Below are 24,794 nucleotides of genomic sequence, written 5' to 3'. Positions count from 1 at the left end.
GTCTTCGAGCTGTTTTTACCCCCCCGGGGCGGGGGGGGGGGAGGGGGGGGATTTAGGGGGGGGGGGGACGGGACGACTGGGTGCCACCAGCTCTGCCCGACGTGGGGATGCGCTGAGAAAAAAAAACCCGACTTTTTCCTCCGAATCCTCCTCTTTCCTCCAAATCCTCCTTTGATTTTCCGAACCCGCTATTTTTCGGCGCGGCCGGGGGTTCCTGCGCCCCCCCCCCCCGCCCCCCCGACCTCATGCTGCCGGGCGAGGGGTGGCCGTGGGGTGTCCCGTCCGTCCCCCCCCCCCCCAAGACCGTGGAGGGACTCGGGGACGTTGGGAAGCTGCGGGTGGCGGGGACGGTGGCGGGGAGTTTGTGGAGGTGCAGGGCTGCTGCCTGCTCCCTGCCTGCTCCCTGCCTGCTCCCTGCCTGCGTCTCCCCTGCCTGCACCCTGCCTGCTCCCTGCCTGCATCTCCCCCCTACTCCCTGCCTGCACCCTGCCTGCTCCCTGCCTGCGTCTCCCCTGCCTGCTCCCTGCCTGCGTCGCCTGCCTACTCCCTGCCTGCTCCCTGCCTGCGTCTCCCCTGCCTGCACCCTGCCTGCACCCCCTGCCTACTCCCTGCCTGCTCCCTGCCTGCATTTCCCCTGCCTGCACCCTGCCTGCACCCCCTGCCTACTCCCTGCCTGCTCCCTGCCTGCTCCCTGCCTGCGTCTCCCCTGCCTGCACCCTGCCTGCACCCCCTGCCTACTCCCTGCCTGCTCCCTGCCTGCATTTCCCCTGCCTGCACCCTGCCTGCACCCCCTGCCTACTCCCTGCCTGCTCCCTGCCTGCTCCCTGCCTGCATCTCCCCTGCCTGCACCCTGCCTGCATTCTGCCTGCTCCCTGCCTGCATCTCCCTTGCCTGCACCCTGCCTGCGTCTCCCCTGCCTGCACCCTGCCTGCTCCCTGCCTGCACCCTGCCTGCATCCCCTGCCTACTCCCTGCCTGCTCCCTCCTGCCTGCAACCTGCCTGCACCTCCCCTGCCTGCACCCCCTTTCCTGCACCCTGCCTGCTCCTCTCCTCCCTGTTCCCTGCCTGCTCCCTGCCTGCTTCTCTCCTGCCTGCACCCTGCCTGCACCTCTGGTCTGTGCCTGCCCTGCTTGCAGCTCTTCCTGCCTGCACCCCTGCCTGCACCTCTCCTGCCTGCTCCTCTCCTGCCTGCAGCCCTTGCCTGCACCTCTCCTGGCTGTACCTCTACTTCCACGCTGCCTGCACCCCTGCCTGCATCTCACCTGCCTGCACCCCTGGCCTGCACCTGCCCTGCTTGCACCTCTTCCTGCCTGCACCCTGCCTGCTCTCTGCCAGCACCTCCCCGCTCCCTGCCTGCACCTCTCCTGCCTGTTCCCTGCCTTCTCCCTGCCTGCACGTCTCCAGCCTGTTTACTGCCTGCACCCTGCCTGCACCTCCCCTGCCTGCACCCTGCCTGCACCCTGCCTACTCCTCCCCTGCCTGCACCCTGCCTGCACTCTGCCTGCACCTCCCCTGCCTGCACGCTGCCTGCACCCTCCTTCCTGCATGCTGCCTGCACTCTGCCAGCTCCTCTCCTGCCTGCTCCCTGCCTGCACATCTCCAGCCTGTTTACTGCCTGCTCCCTGCCTGCACCTCCCCTGCCTGCACCCCCGCTGCCTGCACCCTGCCTGCACCCTGCCTGCACCTCCCTGCCTGCATGCTGCCTGCACCCTGCCTGCACTCTGCCAGCTCCTCTCTTGCCTGCACCCTGCCTGCACCCTGCCTGCACCTCTCCTGCCTGCACCCTGCCTGCTCCCTGCCTGCACCCTGCCCTCCTGTCCCCGCGGGCCCCCGTGGGACGGTGCCGGGGCTGAGACACACTTTCCCCTCCCCTGCCCCGCGCCGGCAGCGCAGGATGTGGCCGACTCGCCTGCGCCAGCCGCCATGATTCATCCCACACCCAACCGGCGCCCGCGGCCGCGCCGTTCCCACGGCCTGGCACGGCCCTGGCACTGCCCCTCATCGTCCCCTCCTGCCTGGGGACGGGGACAGGACAGGCTGCCTTGGCTCCCGGCGGGTCCCTGCTCCGGGGAAGGGATGGTGGTGGCAGCGCCAGGGCAGCACCGTCACCCTCCCCCTGCCCGCTCTGCCCGGCTCGGTCTCTGCCTGCCACCGGCCTCCTGGGGACGTCCTGCTGCCACGGGCCGTGGCGCGGATGGGGACGGTGTCCCCGCGCTCATTCTGTGCCCGTGTGGCACCAGGGATGGAGCCTCCACCCGGCACCGTGCCGTGCTGTGCCAGGCAGTGCCAGGCAGTGCCGTGCTGTGCCGTGTCAACTGGCACCGCGTCGTGCCATACTGTGCCATGCCACCCTGTACCATGCTGTACTGTGACATCCCATGCCATCTCCTGCCATGCCATCCCATCCTATACCACACCATACCAAGCCATGCCATGCCATGCCATGCCATACCATGCCACGCCATCGCACGTATACCTTGCCATACCGTACCATCCCATCCCAGCCCATAACCATGCCATGCCATGCCATCCCATCCCATTCCATGCTGTGCCATGTCATGCCATGCCATCACATCCCATTCCATCCCAGCCCATGCCATACCATAACCATCTCATTCCATCCCACACCATCCCATCCCATCCCATCCCATCCCATCCCATCCCATCCCTTACCATAACCATCCCATCCCGTACCGTCCCATCCCATACCGTGCCATACCCTACCATAACCATGCCATGCCATGCCATCCTATCCCATCCCATCCCATCCCATCCCATCCCATCCCATCCCATCCCATCCCATACTGTACCATAACCATCCCATGCCATCCCATCCCATAACCATCCCACCCCATGCGATCCCATCCCATCCCATCCCCATACCATAAGTATACCCTGCCATAGTGTCCCGTCCCATCCCATCCCATCCCATCCCATGCCATACCGTACCATAACCATCCCATGCCATCCCATGCCATGCCATGCCATACTGTACCGTACATCCCATCCCATCCCATCCCACACCATAACCATCCCATCCCATGCCCTGCCATACCGTACCATAACCATCCCATGCCATGCCATCCCATGCCATCCCATGCCATGCCATGCCATACCGTACCATATTGTACCATACATCCCATCCCATCCCACACCATGCCATGTCATGCCATCCCATCCCATCCCATCCCATCCCATGCTATGCCATCCCATGCCATACCTTCCCATCCCATCCCATCCCATCCCATCCCATCCCATCCCGTCCCATCTCATACCGTCCCATCCCATCCCATCCCATCCCATAACCATACCATGCCATACTGTCCCATCCCATGCCATGCCATGCCATGCCATGCCATCCCATCCCATCCTATGCCATCCCATCCCATCCCCATACTATAAGTGTACCCTGCCATACCGTCCCATCCTATCCCATCCCATCCCATGCCATCCCATACCATAACCATCCCATGCCATGCCATGCCATCCCGTGCCATCCCATGCCATGCCATGCCATACCATACCGTACCATACTGTACCATACATCCCATCCCATCCCGTGCCATGCCATCCCGCGCTATGCCATCCCATGTCATCCCATCCCATCCCATCCCATCCCATCCCATCCCATCCCATCCCATGCCATCCCATACCGTACCATACCGTACCATACTCTACCATACATTCCATCCCATCCCATCCCATCCCATCCCATCCCATCCCATGCCATGCCATCCCACGCTATGCCATCCCATGCCATACCGTCCCATCCCATCCCATCCCATCCCATCCCATCCCATGCCATCCCACGCCATCCCACACCACACCACACAACACCGCCCCACAGCACGGCACCCCGCGCCCCAGCGCCCTGCCCTTTGCCCCCACCGCACCCACGGCGGTGCCGCGCGGTGCCGTGTCCGTGTCCGTGTCCGTGTCCCCGTCCCCGGCGGTGGCGGGCGAGGCCGCGGCGCGTGGGGCGTTGCGGGGCTGGCGGTGGCCGGGAAGGTGTTGCTCACCCGCTCCTCCCCTCCGCCTCAAGTCACAACACGTCCCCGTGGCCCGGGCGCAGCAAGAAGCCGGCAGCGGCGGCGAGCGCCCAGGTAAGGCATCGCCCCCCAGCGCTGCCCCCCCCCGCCCCCCCACCCCCCGGCCCCCCGCGCCCTACCTCAGTTTCCCCAACCCACCCTGCGTCCCAACAGGGGGGGAAACTGAGGCACGGCGGGGGGGGGTGGCGGGGGGGGAAGCCATACAAAACCAACCTCAGCGACCCCCCCTGCCCCGCTCCCACCCGTTTCTCCCCCTCCCCTGGCTAAAATAGAGCAAGGGGGGGGGTGTCGGGGTGCTGGGGGGAACCTTTTTCCCACGGCCGCCCCCACCCCGGCGGCCGCCTCCAGCCCAGACGGAAAAGAAATCAAAACTGGGAGAGGCGCCCAGCGAAACCGGCCGGGGCGGGAGGGTGCAGGGCCCCCCCCCGCCTGCCCCCCCCCCCCACACCGGGCCGCACCCCGACCACCTTTGCCCCCGGGATGGGTCTCATCCAGGTTCCCGGCTGCCGGGCACGTGTTTGCGCACCTTTGTTTATCGTAGGACCTACAAGAAGGCAGGCAAAGCAAACACGGCCTCGCCTGCCTTCCTCCCCTCTCCCCTGCCCCGCCGCCATCGCCGGAGCCATCGTCGGCCGCCCAGGAGGACGCGGGGCGATGCTGAGGGTCGGGGGGGGGGGTTCAGGGGGGGCTTCACCTTTGGGTGTTCCCCGAGGGGTGGCGAGGGGACAAGGCGTCTCCCCGCTGTCGCCCGTAGGGTCCCGGCCCGGCATGGGGGAGGTGAGCGACACCGACAGCGGGATCATGCTGCATTCGGGTGAGCACCGGGGGTTGGGGGGGGGGGTATTTGGGGAGGGGGGGGGCGAAGGTTTTGGGGTGCCCTCCTCCCCCACGAGTGCTCTTATAGACGTGCCCCCCCCCCCACCCTCCCCAGGCTGAGAACGGGGCACTTCGGTGCACGGGGATACACAAAAGCTCCTGGGGAGGGGGATAAAAATGGGGGAAATGGGGGTTTCCCCTGCTTTCGGGGGGGGCACCCAAGCGTGACGAGGGGACTGGGGCCGCGGGGGGGAGAGGGGGGGGGAGGCCGGCTTTGACTCAGCCGGGTTTTGCTCCGGGATGGCTGAGTCAGGGCGAAACCTTGTGTATGTCCCATGTCCCCCCCCCGCCCCGTGTCTCCGTGCTGGGAAACCACGGCTGCCCCCAGGGGAGCTGGAGCACCCACGGGTGCTGCCGGGGAGGTGGTGGTGGTGGGGGGGTGCCAGTGTGTGTGTATGGGGGGGGTGACGCTGCTTTTCCTCCCTTCTGGCGTCGGGGGAAACTGAGGCAGGGAGGGGAGGGGTGTGTGGGGGGGTGCGTGTCTGTGGGGGGCTGCATCTCAGCAGCTCTCCCTCTCTCCGTCCCACCCCCCCCGTCCCTCCCCAGGCCCCGACAGCCCCGTGCCCCCCCTGAAGGAGCGGGCGCAGGCCGGGCGCAGGCGGCAGCAGGCGTTGGAGGCCCGGCTGGAGACCTGCGTGCAGGAGCTGCGGCGGCTCTGCCTGCGCGAGGCGGTGAGCGGGGCTGGGGGGGACACCCTGTCCCAAACATCCCCCCCCCCCCCCCCAGCCCCCCCCCAAGCGGCGGCTCAGCGCCCCCGTGCCGTCCCCAGGAGCTGACGGGGACGCTGCCCCGCGAATACCCCCTGAAAGCCGGCGAGAAGCCCCCTAAGGTCCGGCGCAGGATCGGGGCTGCCTTCAAGCTGGATGAGACCCTCGTCCTGCGCGGGGCGGTGAGGGGCTCCCCGGGGTGCGAAGGGCGTGGGGGGGTTCCTGGGAGGGTGGTGGGGACCCCTCTCCATCCCATCCCATCCCATCCCAGAGCTGCGGGAGATGCCCAAGTGCCACCAGGAGAAGCACCATGTTGTGCCATGCCGTGCCATGCCATGCCATGCCATCCCATCACATCCCCATCCCCTTCCATTCTTTCCCTACCCCCATCCCATCTCCATGCCATGCCATCTCGCCCCATCCCGTTCCATCCTTTCCCTATCCCCAACCCATCCCCATCCCATTCCATTCCATCCTCATCCCATGCCATGTCATCCCAGCCCATGCCATCCCATCTCCATGCCATCCCATCCCATCATATCCTATATCGCAGCCCCATCCCATCCCATCCCATGCATGCCATGCCATGCCATGCCATGCCATGCCATGCCATGCCATGCCATCCCATCCCATCCCATGTCATCCTGTGCCATTCCATCCCCATTCCATCCCCATTCCATCCCCATTCCATCCCATCCCATTCCCATGCCATAACATCCCATCCCATCCCCATGCCATGCCATCCCCATCCCATGCCATCCCATCCCATCCCATGCCATGCCATTCTATGCCGTGCCATCCCATCCCATCCCATGCCATCCCATGCCATCCCATGCCATGCCATGCCATGCCATGCCATCCCATGTCATTCCATGCCATTCCATCCCCTTTCCATCCCATCCCCATGCCATGCCATGCCATCCCATCCCATGCCATCCCATTCCATGCCATGCCATGCCATCCCATCGCCATGCTATGCCATCCCATCCCATCCCATCCCACCCCATGCCATTCTATGCCGTGCCATCCCATCCCATGTCATCCCATCCCCATGCCATCCCATCCCATGCCATCCCATGTCATCCCATGCCATTCTATCCCCTTCCCATCCCATCCCCATGCCATCCCATGCCATCCCATCCCATGCCATCCCATCCCCATCCCATCCCGTCCCATCCCCGTGCCATGCCATGCCATCCCACCCCATCCCATCCCATCCCGTCCCATCCCCATGCCATGCCATGCCATCCCACCCAATCCCATCCTATCCCATCCCATCCTATCCCATCCCATCCTATCCCATCCCATCCCCATCCCATCCCATCCCGTCCCATCCCCATGCCATGCCATGCCATCCCACCCCATCCCACCCCATCCCATCCCATCCCATCCCATCCCCATCCCGTGCCATCCCACCCCATCCCATGCCACGATGTCACCGTCCCCATCCCATGGCAGAAAACCCTCTTCCCCCCCGTTAACGCCGAGCCGCCGTTAGCCGTGCCGGCGCGGCGGGTGGCGGGTGGCGGGTGGCGGGCGCCGAGCGTCTCCCCCGTCTCCCCAAGGACCCGCTGAGCGCCCTGGAGCGGGACCTGGCGCTGCAGCTGCAGATCGCCAAGGCCGCCCGGCGCCTGTGCCGCGAGGAGAACATCAGCAAGCGGCTGCGCAAGCGGCGGCAGACGGCGGCGCTGCTGGAGGAGCAGAAGCTGAAGGACCTGGAGAACATCCTCAACCAGCGCCGGCTCCTGGCCGGCCGACGGCCACTGTCCGCCCCCGCCGGAACCGCTGCTGCCGAGGGTGAGCCCCCTCATCCCCCCCAACCCCGCCATGTGTGTGTGTGTGTCCCCCGCCCCCCACCCCACCCCGGCCCTGGGTTGGTGGTGGCTCCTTCGAGGGGTGCTGGAGGTCGGGGGGGGGGGACAGGAATGGGGGCGGCTTGGTTGGGTTGTCCCTGGTGAAGGCAGCCCGATACGGCATCCCTGGAGCGCGCGGGCCCAATCCTTCGGGTCCCCGTGGATGCACCCCCCTGGATGCACCCCAGTTCCCCATCCCCAGGGAACGCACCCCCCCGGCTGGGCCCCAAAATGCCATCCCCAGGGAATGCACCCCAATTCCCTGTCCCTGCTGAATCCACCCCCCTGGATGCGCCCCAGTTCCCCATCCCTAGGGAATGCACCCCCCTGGATGCGCCCCAGTTCCCCATCCCTAGGGAATGCATCCAAATTGCCCATCCCTGGTGAATCCGACCCCTTGGATGCCGCAATTCCCCATCCCCAGGGAATGCACCCCCCTGGATGCGCCACAAAATGCCATCCCCAAGGAATGCACCCCAATTCCCTATCCCTGCTGAATCCACCCCCCTGGATGCGTCCCAGTTCCCCATCCCCAGGGAATGCACCCCCCTGGATGCGCCCCAAAATGCTATCCCTAGGGAATGCACCCCAATTCCCTGTCCCTGCTGAATCCACCCCCCTGGATGCACCCCAATTCCCCATCCCTAAGGAATGCATCCAAATCGCCCATCCCTGGTGAATTCAACCCCTTGGATGCCGCAATTCCCCATCCCCAGGGAATGCACCCCCCTGGATGCGCCCCAAAATGCCATCCCTAGGGAATGCACCCCAATTCCCTATCCCTGCTGAATCCAACCCCCTGGATGCACCCCAATTCCCCATCCCCAGGGAACGCACCCCCAGAACTTCACCCCTGGTGATTGCGCCCCAATACGCCGGCCCCAGGGACTGCACCCCCCTCAATGCCCCCCAAAACTTCCTCCCCAGTGCACGCACCCCTGAATGCCCCCCCCAAACTTCATCCCCCATGACTGCACCCCTGAATGTCCCCCCAAAACTTCCTCCCCGGTGCACGCACCCCTGAATGCCCCCCAAAACTTCATCCCTCATGGTGGCACCCCTGAATGCACCCCAAAACTTCCTCCCCGGTGCACGCACCCCTGAATGCCCCCCCAAAACTTCATCCCCCATGACTGCACCCCTGAATGCCCCCCCAAAACTCCATCCCCCATGCTTGCAGCCATGTGACTGCACCCCAAATCTTCCTCCTTGGCGCACGCACCCCTGAATGCCCCCCGATACTTCCTCCCCAGCGCATGCACCCCCATACACCTCCCCTGCCGGGGGCACCCCCATGATCGCACCCCAATAACTCATCCCCAGCGATTGCACCCCCACGACTGCCCCCCGACGTGCCACCCCCCCCAGCGAGAGCACCCCAACGGGTGGCAGGATTTGGCCCGGCTGCCGTGTCCCCGTCCCGGTGGCGGACATGCCAGTGGGTCCCCGCTCTCCCCGGCACGTGCCGTGACCTCGGCTCCATCCCCGCCACCCTCCCCGAGGACCGGGGATGGGATGACGGCGGCTCCTTCCCTGCCGGTGCCCCCAAACCTGCCCGGCACCCTTCCTGCTGCCCGGCCTGGGCAGGCTGGGAGCTGCCCCGCAGCGCCGGCGCATGGCTCGGCAAAGCCGGCCTGGCCGGTACCGCCACCGTCCCGGAGCGTGTCGGGACAGGCGGCGTGGGAGAAGGGGAGCGGAGGCCTCCGGGGACGCGTTGGGTGGCGGCGGGTGCCGTGGGAGAGTTTTGGCAGCCGGCGGCGGCACCGGCACCCTTCTCAGCCGTCCCCCCCGTCCCGCAGAGCTCAGCGCCTCCGACGAGAGCTCCCTGTCGGACGCCGTCCTGCTGGAGGAGGGTAAGGGGGCCGCGGGGAGCGGGGCAGGGGTGGGGACGTGGCCCCCCATGTGTCCCCTCCATCCCGACCCACCGTCTCGCCCCTAGAGGAGACGCGGCCGCCAGGACCCGGCACCCCGCGAGGGTCCCCGTCACCCGAGCAGCCCAGCGAGGCGGAAGGCTCGGGGACCCCCCCGGACCCCCCCAGCCCCTGGCAGGAGACCAGCCACGACAGACCCTATGAGAAGGCCACCAAACCCGGCGTCGATGCCGGCGATGGGGAAACCCGGGGCTCCCGGTGCTACCCCGCGTCCCCGCCGGCCGCCCCCGGCAGCCCTGACCCCGCAGCCGCGCTGGCGCCCAGGGCGGGGGACGTCCCTCCCTACCGCTTCGTCCCCATCAGGACCCTGGTGCTGTGCCGGCAGGCGGGCTCCAGCGCTCCCAGCACCCCGGAGCCATCGGGCCGGCGGGGACAGTCCCAGTCCTTGAGGTACGTCCTTGTGCGTGGGGAGGGGGCTTCTGCGAGGGGGGAGGGAGCTAAAGCCGTGGGGAGGAGGTTGGAGAGAACCTTATGGGGGGGAGGATGGAGGCAGCCCCATGGGGAGGAGGTTGGAGATAATTCCATGGGGATGATGGAGATAAACCCATAGGGAGGAGGATGGAGACAACCTCATGGGGAGGAGGTTGGAGGTAATCCCATGGGGACGATGGAGCTAAAGCCATGGGGAGGAGGATGGAGACAACCCCATGGGGAGGAGGTTGGAGGTAATCCCATGGGGATGATGGAGCTAAAGCCATAGGGAGGAGGATGGAGACAACCCCATGGGGAGGAGGTTGGAGGTAACGCCATGCGGAGGATGGAGCTAAAGCCATGGGAAGGAGGTTGGAGATAACACCAAGGGGAGGATGGAGCTAAAGCCATGGGGAGGAGGTTGGAGATAACACCAAGGGGAGGATGGAGCTAACCCTACGTGGGGGATGGAGACAACTTTATGGGGAGGATGGAGATAACCCTGTGGGGAGGTTGAAGATAATCCTGTGGGGAGGATGGAGACAACCCCATGGGAAGAAGATGGAGACAATCCCATAGGGAAGATGGAGATAACCCCATGAGAGGAGGATGGAGATAACCCCATAGGAGGATGGAGATAATCCTATGGGGAGGGTGGAGCTAAACTCATGGGGAGGAGGTTGGAGCTAGCCCCATGGAGATGACGGAGCTCAACCTATGGGGTTGGAGATGACTTCATGAGGAGGAGGATGGAGATAACCCCATAGGAGGATGGAGATAATCCTATGGGGAGGGTGGAGCTAAACTCATGGCGAGGAGTTTGGAGCTAGCCCCATGGAGATGACGGGGCTTAACCTATGGGGTTGGAGACGACTTCATGAGGAGGAGGATGGAGGTATCCTCATGGGGAGGATGGAGCTAAAGCCATGGGGAGGAGGATGGAGATAGTCCCATGGGGAGGAAGATGGAGCTAACCCTATGGGGAGGATGGAGGCAACCCTATGGGGGAGGTTGGAGAGAACACCATGAGCGTTGCTGGAGATAAGCCTATGGGGAGGATGGAGATAACACCATGGGAGAAGGATGGAGACAATCCCATAGGGAAGATGGAGCTAACCCCATGGGGAGGATGGAGATGACCCCATAGGGAGGATGGAGATAACCCAACTGGGAGGATGGAGCCAACCCCACAGGGAGGAGGCTGGAGCCAACCCCATGGGGGAGGTTGGGGACAACCCCATGAGGGTTGTTGGAGGCAATCCCATAGCGGGGATGGAGATAACCCCATGGGAAAAAGATGGAGACAATCCCATAGGGAAGATGGAGACAACCCCATGGGAGGAGGATGGAGATAACCCCATAGGAGGGCGGAGATAACCCCATGGGAGAAGGACGGAGATAATCCCATAGGGAAGATGGAGATAACGCCATGGGGAGGATGGAGATAACCCCGTGGGAGGGTGGAGATAACCCCATGGGAAGAGAATGGAGACAATCCCATGGGAAGAGGGTGGAGATAATCCCATAGGGAGGATAGAGATAACCCCACGGGGAGGAGGCTGGAGCCAGCCCCATGGGGATGGATGGTGCACCCTGCCGCCATGGGGTGCTCAGCCCCGTTGCCCCCTCCCCGGCCACCCCTTTCCCCCCGGGCATGGGGACGGGGTGACCTACAGCCGCGGCCCCCCCCCTGCCCGCAGGGTGGAGACGTGCTGGCAGCCCGGGGAGCCGCGGGGCCGCAGCGCCGTACCCCGCCGGCGTCCCACCTACTACACGGTGACGGTACCCACCTCCGTCATCCCCACCATCCCGAGCCCCGGCCCAGCGCATCGCTCCGGCTCCGACGACAGCATCTCCGACCTCTCCAGCATCTCTCACGCCACCTCTCCGGGCAGCAGCAGCCCCGACGTCTCCTTCCCGCGTCCCCCGCTCCCACCACCCCTCGTCGAACCTGGGTACTACCCGCGGGGTGCCCACCGGTTCCTGCCGCCCGCCGGCCCCCCGGCTTTCCTCTACGAGCAGGATCTGGCCCCTTTACGCTACCAGCGCCTGGTGCCCTCCCACAGCCGCATCGTGCGCACCCCCTCGCTCAAGGACTACGCGCCGGCGGGGGGCCGGGGGCTCTCCAAGGCGGCCGTCACCGAGGAGCTCATGTCGTGGCACCAGCGCGCCCGGCTGCGGGGTGCCCGTCCCCACTCCCTCGACCGGCAAGGGGCCTTTCGGGGACCCCGTGGTGGCAGCGGCAGCAGCAGGGACGTGCCCATCACCCGTGGGGTCCTGCCGTGGGCTCAGGTAGGGCAGGGGGTCCGGCTGGTGTGGGGACGTGGGAGGGTGGGGGGCACCGCGGTGCCCGTCCCCATGTGGGGGTCCCGCGGGTGCTGCCCTGTGGGTGACTGGGTGACACGAGTTGCCACCCTGAGGTGGGTTCAGGGACAAGTGGCTCTGGTGGGGTCCCACCGGGGTGCCCAGAGCAGGAGTGGGGTCCTGAGGGGGTCCATGGGGAAGAACGGGGGTTCCCATGAGGGTCCTCGTGGCAGGGCTGGGATCCCGTGAAGGTCCCTGGGGCGGGACCAGGGTCTCGGGAGGGTCTTGGGGACAGGACCAAGGTCCTTCAAGGTCCTTTGGGGCAGGATCAGGACCCTCTGAGGTCCCTCTGGCCAGGTCCAGGGTCCCACTGGCTGGGCCGGGGGTCCCACAAGGGTCCCTGGGCGGGAGCAGGATCCGAAGGGGGTCCTTGGGGCGGGATCAGGGTCCTGGGGGGGTCCCAGGGGGAGGATCAGGGTCCGTGGGGGAAGAATTGGGGTCCCATGAGGGTCCCTTGGGGCAAGACCGGGGACATCCAAGAGTCCTTAGGACAGGACTGGTGGAGGTCCCTTGGGGCAAGAGCAGTTCCTAAGGGGGTCCTGGGGGGGGGGATCAGGGTCCCAGTAGGGTCCCGGGGGCGGGATTGGGGTCCTGAGGAGGTCCCACAGCCAGCCCCGGGGTCTCGTGAGGGTCTTGGGCACAGGAGCAAGGTCCCTCAAGGTCCTTTGGGCTGAGATGGGGACCCTCTGAGGGTCCCTCTGGGGGGGTGGTGGTCCGGGAGGGGTCCATGAGCAGGGCTGGGGTCCCACGAGGGTCCCTGAGGTCCCAGGAGGGTCCCTGGGGCAGGACGGGGGTCCCACGCGGGTCCCTCCGGTGACACCCGGGGTCCCACGAGCAGGACCCAGGTTCCCACGCGGGTCTCTGGGGCAGCACGGGGAGGGGGGGGGGTGTCCCTGGGTGGGGCGGGCGGGGGGGGGTGTCCCTAGAGACAATTTGGGGTGCCAGCGCCCTCCCCTCCACCCGGGGGGTCCCGCCGGGTTGGGGGGGGGCGCCTGCAGTAGAGGGTGGCACAACCGGGGCCCACGCCGGGCAAGCGGGGACGTGCAGCCGTGTGTGTCCCCCCCACCCCGCGAGCCCCTGCCCCGGGCCGTGTCCCCCCCCGGGGTGCTGCCATGGCGCAGGGTGGGGTGCCGGCCCCCCCCACGGGCTCCTTCTCCCACGCAGGCCCCCCCGCTGCACGTCCTGCGGCGCTCCCCGGACGGCGTGCCCGTGCAGGTCTACCTGCCTGAGAACGGCGAGATCGTCACACAAGTGTAAGCGCAGACACCACCACCACTACCACCCCCCCCCCAGCCCCCCACCCACCCCCCAGCACCCCGAGGCGCGGGAGTGGGGGGGAGCACAGCCTGGCTGGCCCAGGGACAGTGGGGACGGGCCTGTCCCCTACCCCCCCCACCCCGGTGGGGGGACATGGGTGGGGGGCGCAGCTGCCCCCTCAGCACCCCTGGGTGCTCGGGGGGGGACGACAAGGTGGCCGGGGCTGGCCCCCCCCACTCCCCCCCACCCCGTGTCCCCTCCCCGCCACCCTGCCCCCGGATGCTGAGGGTGCCCCCGCGGACCCCGATTCGTTGGTCTCTAATAAAGGTGGTCGTTGGGGTGCCCCCGTCCTTGCCACCCCCCCAGGACGCGTCACCTCTGTCCCCAGCCCTGTGACCCCCCCGCCCCAGGTCCCCCAGCCCCTGGGGCCGTTGCCAGGATCGGGCCCCGTTGGCGGGGGGTCCGGCCGTGCCTCTGGGGGCTCGGGGTAGTGACGGGGTGACCCCGGGGCCAAGGGGGTGCCCGGGTCCAACTGTGCCCCCCCGCCCCCGGCACCCAGCGAGCTCTTGGCCTGGCTGGGATGGGGGTGCTGGGGAAAGGGGGTGTTGGAGAGGGGGGGGCTGGGGTGGGGGTGCAGGGAAAGGGGGTGCAGGGGGGGTGCAGAGGAGGGGGGTGTAAGGAAAGGGGGTGCAGGGAAAGGGGGTTCTGGGAAAGGGGGTGCTGGGGAGGGGGTGAAGGGGAAGGGGTGCAGGGGAGGAGGGGGCTGGGGGGGTGCAGAGGGAGGGGTGCCAGGGAAAGGGGGAGCTGGGAAAAGGGGGTGCTGGGGAGGGGGTGAAGGGGAGGGGTGGGTGTGCTGGGAAACAGGGTGCTGGGGTGCGGGTGCAGGGAAAGGGGGTGCAGGGGGGGTGCAGAGGAGGGGGGTGCAAGGAAAGGGGGTGCAGGGAAAGGGGGTGCTGGGGAAGGGGGTGCTGGGGAGGGGGTGAAGGGGAGGGGGTGAAGGGGAGGGGGTGAAGAGGAGGGGGGTGCAGGGAAAAGGGGGTGCTGGGGAAGGGGGAGCTGGGAAACGGGGGTGCAAGGAAAGGGGGTGCAAGGGGGTGCTGGGGAGGGGGTGAAGGGGAGGGGGATGCAGGGAAAAGGGGGTGCAGGGAAAGGGGGTGCTGGGAAGGGGGGTACTGGGAAAGGGGGTGCAGGGGGGATGGAGAGGAGGGGCGTGCAAGGAAAGGGGGTGCAGGGAAAGGGGGTCCTGGGGAGGGGGTGAAGAGGAGGGGGGTGCAGAGAAAGGGGGTGCAAGGGGGTGCTGGGGAGGGGGTGAAGGGGAGGGAGGTGCTGGGAGATGGGGTGCTGGGAAAGGGGGTGCAGGAAAAGGGGGTGCTGGGGAGGGAGGTGTAGGGAAAACGGGGGTGCAGGGAAAGGGAGTGAGGGGGAGGGGGTGCTGGGGGGGGTGCAGAGGAGGGGGTGCCAGGGAAAGGGGGTGCTGGGAAAAGGGGTGCAGGGAAAGGGGGTGCTGGGGAGGGGGTGAAGGGGAGGGGGGTGCAGGGAAAGGGGGTGCTGGGGAGGGGGGTGCAGGGAAAGAGGGTGCAGAGGATGGGGGTCCGGGGGGGTGCAGAGGAGGGGGGTGCTGGGAAAGAGGGTGCTGGGAAGGGGGGTGCAGGGAAAAGGGGGTGCTGGGAAAAGGGGTGCCGGGAAAGGGGGGGGGCAGGAGCAATGGGGGGGCGGGGGCAGGGAAGGGGTGCAGGGGATGGGAAATAAGGGGTGCTGGGGAAGGAGGAAAGGGGAAAGGTGGGGGGGCGGGGGGGGGGATGAGGGGGTGCGGGGGGGGTGCAGGGGGGTAATGAGGGGGTGCAGGGGAAGGGAAATGCGGGGTGCTGGGGAAGGGGGGGGTGCAAAGGCGAGCGAAGGGATGGGGAAATGCGGGGTGCGGGGGAGGGCAGAGGAGGGGGGGTCGGGTCCGGTTGGCGGTCCGACGGCAGGAGCCCCCCCCTCCCCGGCCCCGGAGCAGCCCTGCCCGGCCGTGCCCGGGGGCGGGCGGGGGCCGGGACCGGCGGCTGCGGCGGGAGGCGGCGCCGCGGGGGGGGGAAGGGAGGGGGGGGGGTGGGGGGGGCACCGGGCAGCGACCGAGCGCCGCCGGGCTGCGGCGTCACTGCGGGCCTGCGCCGGGATCCATCGGTACCGGGAGCCACCGGGATCCACCGGTACCGGGAGCCACCGGCACCGGGAGCCCCCGGCTCCAGGCTATCACGGGCACCGGGAGCCGCCGGCCCCGGGATCTACCAGCACCGGGAGCCACCGGCTCCGGGATCCACCGGTCCCGCCGTCCCGGCCCCATCCCCGCCGCCCCGGGCCCGTTGCCGCCCCGCCGCCCCCGCTCCCGGGCAGCTCCGATCGGGGACACCGGGCCCGGCCTCTCGCCGCCCCCCCGGGCCGCCCCCGGGATGGGGCCCGGCGGCCCCGGTTGGCCGCTGGCCGGCACCGTGCTGGTGGCCGTGGCCGCCTCGCTGGGTAAGAGACACGGCGGGGGGGGATAGATGGGGCGGGGGGAGACCGGGGGCAGCTGAGGTGGGGGGGAGGGGGGGGGGGGCGGTGCCACCCTGCGACGGGACCCGGTGCCACCGGCTGCGACCGTGGGACAGCTCGGGGTGGGACCCGGCGCCGCCGGCTGCGACCGTGACTGCGCCCTTCGCACGGGGGTTGCGTGCGCCAGACGTGTCCCGCTGTGTGTGTGTCCCCCCCCCCCAACTGCACCCCGCTTGAGACTTTCGGGGTGTCCCCAAGGGCCGCTTGTCCCCGGGAGCCACGCGCACACGGAGCCGGTGGCCGTTGGAGCTGGGACGCCCCGTCCCGGGGGATTTGGGGGTTTTCCCGCTGCCTGTGCCTCAGTTTCCCCACTTGGCTCTGAGCTGGCCCGGTCCCGCTGGGCGGCGAGTGAACCCCCTGTGAGACCCCCCCCCGCCTCCAACCCGAGAGGCCACTTGGAGCTGGCTGGGGAGCGAGCTGGACACTCCGAGGGAAGCGGCCTCCACCCCGGTGGCTTCCCGGCCACTGTCCCCACGCCTCCGGCCACCCCCAGGCCTCGGCCCGTGGCTATTTCTGGGAGCGCATGTGGCTCCGGCCAGAAATAGAGCTGGGAGCGTCGCTGGAGCAGCCGGGCTGGGGGGCGGCCTGGGGGGGGGGGGGGCGGGCTGGGTGAGACAGAGCACAAGGATGTGGGGCAGGATGGAGCGGGATCCAGGGGGATGTGGGGCAGGATGGAGCAGGGGCGGGGGGGGTGGGGGTGGGGGCGAGACATGGGGCAGGATGGGTGGGGTACGGGGAGACATGGGACAGGATGGAGCCCGATCCAGGGGAATGTGGGGCAGGATGGAGTGGGGTCGGGAGAGATGCAGGGCAGGATGGAGTGGGATCCAGGGGGATATGGGGCAGGATGGAGTGAGGTCTGGGGAGATGTGGGGCAGGAGGAAGCAGGGCTCAGGGGAGGGACATTGGGCAGGATGGAGCAGGATCCAGGAGGATGTGGGGCAGGATGGAGCAGGATATGGGGGACAGGGGGGCAGGATGGAATGGGGTCTGGGGGGGTACATAGGGGCAGGGGATGGGGGGACGGGGGGCGCAGGATGGATGAGGTGCAGGGTACAGAGGGACGGGATAGAGCAGGTTATGGGGGGGATGTGGGGCAGGATGGATGGGATACAGGGGGATGTGAAGCAGGATGGGTGGGGGGGGAAGGGAGCAGGATGGAGCAGGATATGGGGGACAGGGGGGCAGGATGGAGCAGAATCTGGGGGGTACATAGGGGCAGGGGGTGGGGGGCCAGGATGGAGCAGGGTCTGGGGGGATGTGGGGCAGGATGGAGTGGGATACAGGAGGATGTGAAGCAGCATGGGCAGGGTTGGGGGGCAAGGGGGCAGGATGGAGCAGGATATGGGGGGGTACATAGGGGCAGGGTACAGAGGGACAGGATAGAGCGGGGTCTGGAGGGATGTGGGGCAGGGTGGAACAGGATATGGGGGGCAGGATGGGCAGGGTTGGGGGGCAAGGGGGCAGGATGGAGCAGGATATGGGGAATACATAGGGGCAGGGGGTGGGGGGGGACAGGATAGAGCAGGGTCTGGGGGGATGTGGGGCAGGATGGAGCAGGATATGGGGGGCAGGATGGAGGGGGGTATGGGGGGTACATAAGGGCAGGGTATGGGGGGGACAGGATGGAGCGTGGTCTGGGGGGATGTGGGGCAGGATGGAACAGGATACGGGGGGCAGGATGGAGTGGGGTCTGGGGGTACATAGGGGCAGGGTATGGGGGGGGACGGGATAGAGCGTGGTCTGGGGGGATGTGGGGCAAAATGGAGCAGGATACGGGGGGCAGGATGGAGCAGGGTCTGGGGGGTACATAGGGGCACGGCGTGGGGGGGCAGGATAGAGCGTGGTCTGGGGGGATATGGGGCAGGATGGACCAGGATATGGGGGGCAGGATGGAGTGAGGTCTGGGGGGTACATAGGGGCAGGGCGTGGGGGGGGGCAGGATAGAGCGTGGTCTGGGGGGATGTGGGGCAGGATGGAACAGGATATGGGGGGCAGGATGGAGTGAGGTCTGGGGGGTACATAGGGGCAGGGTAGGGGGGGGGACGGGATAGAGCGGGGTCTGGAGGGATGTGGGGCAGGATGGACCAGGATATGGGGGGCAGGATGGAGTGAGGTCTGGGGGGTACATAGGGGCAGGGTATGGGGGGGGACGGGATAGAGTGGGGTCTGGGGGGATGTGGGGCAGGATGGACCAGGATATGTGGGGGGCAGGATGGAGCGGGGTCTGGGGGGTACATAGGGGCAGGGTATGGGGGGTACACAGGGGCAGGGTATGGGGGGGGACGGGATAGAGCGGGGTCTGGAGGGATGTGGGGCAGGATGGACAGGGGTGGGGGGCAATGGGGCAGGATGGAGTGGGGTCTGGGGGGATGTGGGGCAGGATGGAGCAGGATATGTGGGGGGCAGGATGGAGCGGGGTCTGGGGAGTACGTAGGGGCAGGGGGTGGGGGGGCAGGATAGAGCGTGGTCTGGGGGGATGTGGGGCAGGATGGGCAGGGGAGGGGGGCAATGGGGCAGGATGGAGTGGAGTCTGGGGGGATGTGGGGCAGGATGGACCAGGATATGGGGGGCAGGATGGAGCGGGGTCTGGGGGGTACATAGGGGCAGGGGATGGGGGGGCAGGATAGAGCGTGGTCTGGGGGGATATGGGGCAGGATGAAGCGGGGTCTGGGGGGTACATCGGGGCAGGGGATGGGGGGGCAGGATAGAGCGTGGTCTGGGGGGATGTGGGGCAGGATGGACCAGGATATGGGGGGCAGGATGGAGGGGGGTATGGGGGGTACATAGGGGCAGGGGGTGGGGGGGGCAGGATGGAGTGGGGTCTGGGGGGATGTGGGGCAGAATGGAGCAGGATACGGGGGACAGGATGGAGCAGGATACGGGGGGGGATGTGGGGACAGAACGCAGTGGGGTATGGGGGGGACACGGGGAGGGGGGGGTCCACAGTGGGGTAGGGGCTGTCCCCCAGGAGCCACTGTTCGGGGACGGAGGCGTTGGGCCGATGCTGGTGGCACGGAGGCGGGGGGGGGGAGTTGGCGTTGGCCGGGCCGGGGGCGGGGGGGGGGTGGGTGCCCCGAAGGCCTCGGTGACGGGTGACCGTCCCCAGCGGCGGGGGGCGAGGACTGCCTGTGGTACGTGGACAGGAACGGCTCCTGGCACCCCGGCTTCGACTGCGAGTTCCTCACCTTCTGCTGCGGCACCTGCCACCAGCGCTACTGCTGCCGCGACCCCCTGCGCCTCCTCACCGAGCGCCAGCAGCGCCACTGCCTCGCCTTCAGGTGACGGCCCGCGGGGGACACACACACACACACACACACACACACCTCGGGGGGACCCGGCCCTGGGGGCTGGGGGGTGGGCACTGGGCATCAGTGCTGGGCACTGGGGGCTGGGGGCTGGGTACAGGGGACTGGGCGCTGGTACTGGGGGCTGGGCACTGGGGGCTGGGGGCTGGGCACTGGTACTGGGGGCTGGGCACTTGGTGCTGGGTGCTGGGCACTGGGCACTGGTACTGGGAGCTGGGCACTGGGTACTGGTACTGGGGACTGGGCACTGGGTGCTGGGTGCTGGGCACTGGTACTGGGGGCTGGGGGCTGGGGGCTGGGCAGCGGGCATCAGTGCTGGGCACTGGGGACTGCTACTGGGAGCTGGGCACTGGGTACTGGTACTGGGGACTGGGCACTGGGCACTGGGCGCTGGGTGCTGGGTGCTGGGCACTGGGCGCTGGGTGCTGGGCACTGGTACTGGGGGGTGGGGGCTGGGGGCTGGGCAGCGGGCATTAGTGCTGGGCACTGGTACTGGGAGCTGGGCACTGGGCACTGGTACTGGGGACTGGGCACTGGGTGCTGGGTGCTGGGCACTGGTACTGGGGGGTGGGGGCTGGGGGCTGGGTACAGGGGACTGGGCACTGGGTGCTGGGCACTGGGCAGCGGGCATCAGTACTGGGGACTGGGCACTGGGCACTGGGTGCTGGGTGCTGGGCACTGGTACGGGGGGGTGGGGGCTGGGGGTTGGGCAGCGGGCATTAGTGCTGGGCACTGGGCACTGGTACTGGGAGCTGGGCACTGGGTACTGGTACTGGGGACTGAGGACTGGGCACTGGGTGCTGGGTGCTGGTACTGGGGGCTGGGGGCTGGGCAGTGGGCATCAGTGCTGGGCACTGAGGGCTGGGGGCTGGGGGCTGGCTGCTGGGCACTGGGCAGTGGGCATTAGTACTGGGCACTGGACACTGGTACTGGGGACTGGGCAGTGGGTGCTGGGCATTGGTACTGGGCACTGGGGGCTGTGGGCTGGGCACTGGTACTGGGGACTGGGGGCTGGTACTGGGCAGCGGGCATCAGTGCTGGGCACTGGGGGCTGGGGACTGGGGGCTGGTACTGGGGACTGGGCACTGGGCACTGGGGGCTGGGCACTGGTACTGGGGACTGGGCACTGGGCAGTGGGCATCAGTGCTGGGCACTGGGGGCTGGGGGCTGGGTACAGGGGACTGGGCGCTGGTACTGGGTACTGGTACTGGGTGCTGGGGGCTGGGCACTGGTACTGGGGGCTGGGCACTTGGTGCTGGGTGCTGGGCACTGGTACTGGGAGCTGGGCACTGGGTACTGGTACTGGGGACTGGGGACTGGGCACTGGGCACTGGGTGCTGGGTGCTGGGTGCTGGGTGCTGGGCACTGGTACTGGGGGGTGGGGGCTGGGTACAGGGCACTGGGCACTGGGTGCTGGGCACTGGGAAGCGGGCATCAGTACTGGGCACTGGGCACTGGCACTGGGGGCTGGGCATCAGTACTGGGCACTGGGCAGTGGGTGCTGGGCATTGGTACTGGACACTGGGGGCAGGGTGCTGGGCACTGGGCACAGGGGACTGGGCAGCGGGCATCAGTGCTGGGCACTGAGGGCTGGGGGCTGGCTGCTGGGCACTGGGCAGTGGGCATTAGTACTGGGCACTGGACACTGGTACTGGGGGCTGGGCAGTGGGTACTGGGCAGCGGACATTAGTGCTGGGCACTGGGCACTGGTACTGGGCACTGGGCGCTGGCTGCTGGGCAGTGGGCACTGGGCACTAGGCACTGGTACTGGGCACTGGGCAGCGGACATTAGTGCTGGGTACAGGAGACTGGGCATTGGTACTGGGCACTGGGCACTGGTACTGGGGACTGAGCACTGGGCACTGGGCAGCGGGCATTAGTGCTGGGCAGTGGGTGCTGGGCTTTGGTACTGGGCACTGGGGGCTGGGGACTGGGCACTGGGCAGCAGTACTGGGGGCTAGGCGTTGATACTGGGTGCTGGGCAGTGGGTGCTGGTCACTGATACTGGCCACCGGTCACTGGTACTGGGCACTGGGTGCTGGGCACTGGGCAGCGGGCATTGGTACTGGGCACTGGGCACTGGTACTGGGCACTGGGGGTCGGTACTGGGCAGCGGGCAGTGGCGCTGGGTGCTGAGCTGTGGCCGTGGGTGCTGGGTGATTGCCTTTGGCCCCGGGACTGGATGCTGGGTGCTGGGCGGTGGCACTGGGTGGTGGCACTGGGGGATGGCACTGGGTGGTGGCACTGGTCACTGGCACTGGGCAGTGGGCACTGGGTGGTGGCACTTGGCGGTGTCACTGGTCACTGGCACTGGGCGGTGGCACTGGGTGGTGGCACTAGGGGTTGGCACTGGGCGGTGGCACTGGTCACTGGTACTGGGTGGTGGCACTGGGCAGTGGGCACTGGGTGGTGGCACTGGTCACTGGCACTGGGTGGTGGCACTGGGGGTGGCACTGGGCGGTGGCACTGGTCACTGGCACTGGGCAGTGGGCACTGGGTGGTGGCACTGGGCGGTGTCACTGGTCACTGGCACTGGTGGTGGCACTGGGGGGTGGCACTGGGGGGTGGCACTGGTCACTGGCACTGGGTGGTGGCACTGGGTGGTGGCATTGGGTGGTGGCACTGGGTGGTGGCACTAGGGGGTGGCACTGGTCACTGGCACTGGGCGGTGGCACTGGGTGGTGGCACAGGTCACTGGCACTGGGTGGTGGCACAGGTCACTGGCACTGGGTAGTGGCACTGGGTGGTGGCACTGGGTGGTGGCACTGGTCACTGGCACTGGGCACTGGGCGGTGGCACTGGTTGGTGGCACTGGTCACTAGCACTGCTCACTGGCACTGGGCGGTGGCACTGGGCGGTGGCACTGGTCACTGGCACTGGGTGGTGGCACTGGGTGGTGGCACTAGGGGGTGGCACTGGGCGGTGGCACTGCTCACTGGTACTGGGTGGTGGCACTGGGTGGTGGCACAGGTCACTGGCACTGGGCGGTGGCACTGGGTGGTGGCACTGGGCGGTGGCACTGGTCACTGGTACTGGGTGGTGGCACTGGGTGGTGGCACAGGTCACTGGCACTGGTCGGTGGCACTGGGTGGTGGCACTGGGTGGTGGCACAGGTCACTGGCACTGGGCGGTGGCACTGGGTGGTGGCACTGGGCGGTGGCACTGGGTGCTACCTGGACGTCCCCGTCCCTCCAGGCCCCAGGTGGTTGCTCCGAGGCTGCCCCTGGCGCTGGGGGCACCGGTGTGACTGGGAAGGGGGGGGGTGTGGGGGGGTGTTCCCTGGGGGGAGGGGGTGTCTGCCCGGGGTGCAGGCCCCGCTGCCCCACGGCCCCCCCCGGTGCCCCACAGCCCCAAGACCATCGCGGGCATCGCCTCGGCCGTGGTGCTCTTCATCGCCATCGTCACCACCATCGTCTGCTGCTTCATGTGCTCCTGCTGCTACCTCTACCAGCGCCGGCAGCACCTGCGCACCCCCCTGCAAGGTGGGGGGCTGGAGGGGGGGGGGATGACTTGGGGTGCAGGGCAAGGGCGGGGGGGGGATTTGGGGTGCAGGACGGGGAGGATTTGGGGTGCGGGAGGGGGGATTTAGGGTGCAGGAGGGAGGATTTGGGGTGCAGGGGGGATTTGGGGTGCGGGGTTGGGAGAGATTTGGGGTGCGGGAGGGATTTGGGAGGGATTTGGGGTGCAAGGTGGGGGAATGTGGGGTGCGGGAGGGGGGATTTGGGGTGCAGGACGGGGGGAATTTGGGGTGCAGGAGGGAGGACTTGGGGTGCAGGGTGGGGTATTCGGGGTGCAGGAGGGAGGATTTGGGGTTCAGGGGGGTATTTGGGGTGCAGGAGGGAGGATTTGGGGTGCAGGGGGGATTTGGGGTGCGGGGTGGGGAGATTTGGGGTGCGGGAGGGATTTGGGAGGGATTTGGGGTGCAAGGTGGGGGAATTTGGGGTGCAGGAGGGGGTATTTGGGGTGCAGGACGGGGGGAATTTGGGGTGGGGGGGATTTGGGGTGCAGGAGGAAGGACTTGGGGTGCAGGGGGGATTTGGGGTGCAGGGTGAGGGGATTTGGGGTGCAGGGAGGGATTTGGGGTGCAGAGGGAGAATTTGGGGGTGGGGAGATTTGGGGTGCGGGAGGGATTTGGGAAGGATTTGAGGTGCAAGGTGGGGGAATTTGGGGTGCAGGAGGGGGGAATTTGGGGTGTGGGGGGGTATTTGGGGTGCGGGGAGGATTTGGGGTGCAGGAGGGGATATTTGGCATGCGAGAGGGATTTGGGGTGCAGGATGGGGGGATTTGGGGTGCAGGGGGAGGATTTTGGTGCAGAGGGAGAATTTGGGGGTGGGGGGATTTGGGGTGCGGGGTGGGGAGATTTGGGGTGCAGGAGGGATTTGGGGTGCAAGGGGGGGAATTTGGGGTGCAGGAGGGGGTATTTGGGGTGCTCGGGGAGGATTTGGGGTGGAGGGGGGATTTGGGGTGCAGGGTGGGGGGATTTGGGGGGCAGGATGAGGGGACTTGAGGTGCAGGGAGGGATTTGGGGGGTATTTGGGGTGCAGGAGGGAGGATCTGGAGGGTAGGGGGGATTTGGGGTGCAAGGTGGGGGGCATTTGGGGTGCGAGGGGGGATTTGGGGTGCAGGAGGGAGGATTTGGGGTCCAGGGGGGGATTTGGGGTGCAAGGTGGGGGGATTTGGGGTGCAGGGGGGATTTGGGGTGCGGGGGCGATTTGGGAGGGATTTGGGGTGCGGGCTGGGAGGGGATGTGGGGTGCAGGAGGGAGGATTTTGGGTGCGGGGGGGGGGATTTGGGTACTGGGGGGCGGGGGGCGATACGGGTGCCGGGGGGAGGGATTTGGGTGCTGGGGGAGGGCACCGCAGCGGGTGCTGCTGAGATCACCCGGGTGCCCACCCCCACCCCCCCCCCGGGGGTCACGGACACCCCCCGTCCCCGTCCCGGTGCCGGCTGCCGCAGCGCGCCCCCCCCCCCACATCCCACCCCTCCATCTCTCCCGCAGGCCCGGAGATCCCGCTCTCCAGCTACCCCCCCGCGCCCCCCCCAGCCCCCTTCCCCATGGACCCCAAAGGCGGCCCCGCGCCCCCCCAGCCCGGCTTCGCCCCCATGGCCATGTACCCACCGCCCGGCCCCGCCGCCCAGTACCCGCTCTACCCCTCCGGGCCCCCCGGCTACAACCCCACCGGTGAGCGGGGGGGGGGCTGGGGGCGGGGGGGGGGGCGGGATTTGGGGTGTAGAAGGGGGGACTTGGGATGCGGGGGGGTTTGGGGTGCAAGGAGGGATTGGGGGTGCAGGGTGGGGGTTATTTGGGGTGCAGGAGGGAGGATTTGGGGTGCAAGGAGGGATTGGGGGTGCAGGGTGGGGGGGATTTGGGGTGCGGAGGGGGACTTGGGGTGCAAGGAGGGATTGGGGGCGGAGGGTGGGGGGTATTTGGGGTGCAGGGGGGAGGATTTGGGGGGTAGGGGGG

The 24,794-nt window shown here is 67.9% G+C and overlaps 2 protein-coding genes across 4 annotated transcripts in view; both read left to right on the top strand.

The window, feature by feature from the left end:
- Positions 1-4,050: 4,050 nt before the first annotated feature.
- INAVA (innate immunity activator) lies at positions 4,051-13,736 on the top strand. 3 transcript variants are annotated; one of them, XM_063356513.1, is made up of 9 exons: positions 4,051-4,103; positions 4,804-4,863; positions 5,472-5,596; positions 5,695-5,814; positions 7,198-7,429; positions 9,285-9,338; positions 9,425-9,806; positions 11,528-12,119; positions 13,356-13,736. In XM_063356513.1, exons 2-9 carry the CDS (start codon positions 4,818-4,820, stop codon positions 13,446-13,448), a joined length of 1,644 nt encoding a protein of 547 aa, XP_063212583.1. In that variant the 5' UTR covers positions 4,051-4,103; positions 4,804-4,817; the 3' UTR covers positions 13,449-13,736. The 3 variants fall into 3 exon arrangements, with proteins under 3 accessions (XP_063212583.1, XP_063212581.1, XP_063212582.1); XM_063356511.1 differs by lacking the exon at positions 4,051-4,103 and having other exon boundaries at positions 4,624-4,863; XM_063356512.1 differs by lacking the exons at positions 4,051-4,103; positions 9,285-9,338 and having other exon boundaries at positions 4,624-4,863.
- A 2,006-nt stretch (positions 13,737-15,742) lies between these two features.
- The window catches only part of SHISA4 (shisa family member 4), a 10,444-nt gene continuing 1,392 nt past the window's right edge, over positions 15,743-24,794 (top strand). Inside the window, exons 1-4 of the mRNA XM_063356854.1 lie at positions 15,743-15,947; positions 19,132-19,303; positions 22,679-22,812; positions 24,330-24,512. Of these exons, the coding sequence (XP_063212924.1) occupies positions 15,881-15,947; positions 19,132-19,303; positions 22,679-22,812; positions 24,330-24,512 (556 nt within the window). The 5' untranslated portion in view covers positions 15,743-15,880. The remainder of the gene's footprint in view (positions 15,948-19,131; positions 19,304-22,678; positions 22,813-24,329; positions 24,513-24,794) is intronic.

Source organism: Chroicocephalus ridibundus, chromosome 20 (assembly GCF_963924245.1).
Source record: "Chroicocephalus ridibundus chromosome 20, bChrRid1.1, whole genome shotgun sequence".
Classification (NCBI taxonomy): Eukaryota; Metazoa; Chordata; class Aves; order Charadriiformes; family Laridae; genus Chroicocephalus; species Chroicocephalus ridibundus.
Note: the sequence above shows the minus strand (reverse complement) of the source record. Positions and strands in the feature narration are given on the sequence as shown.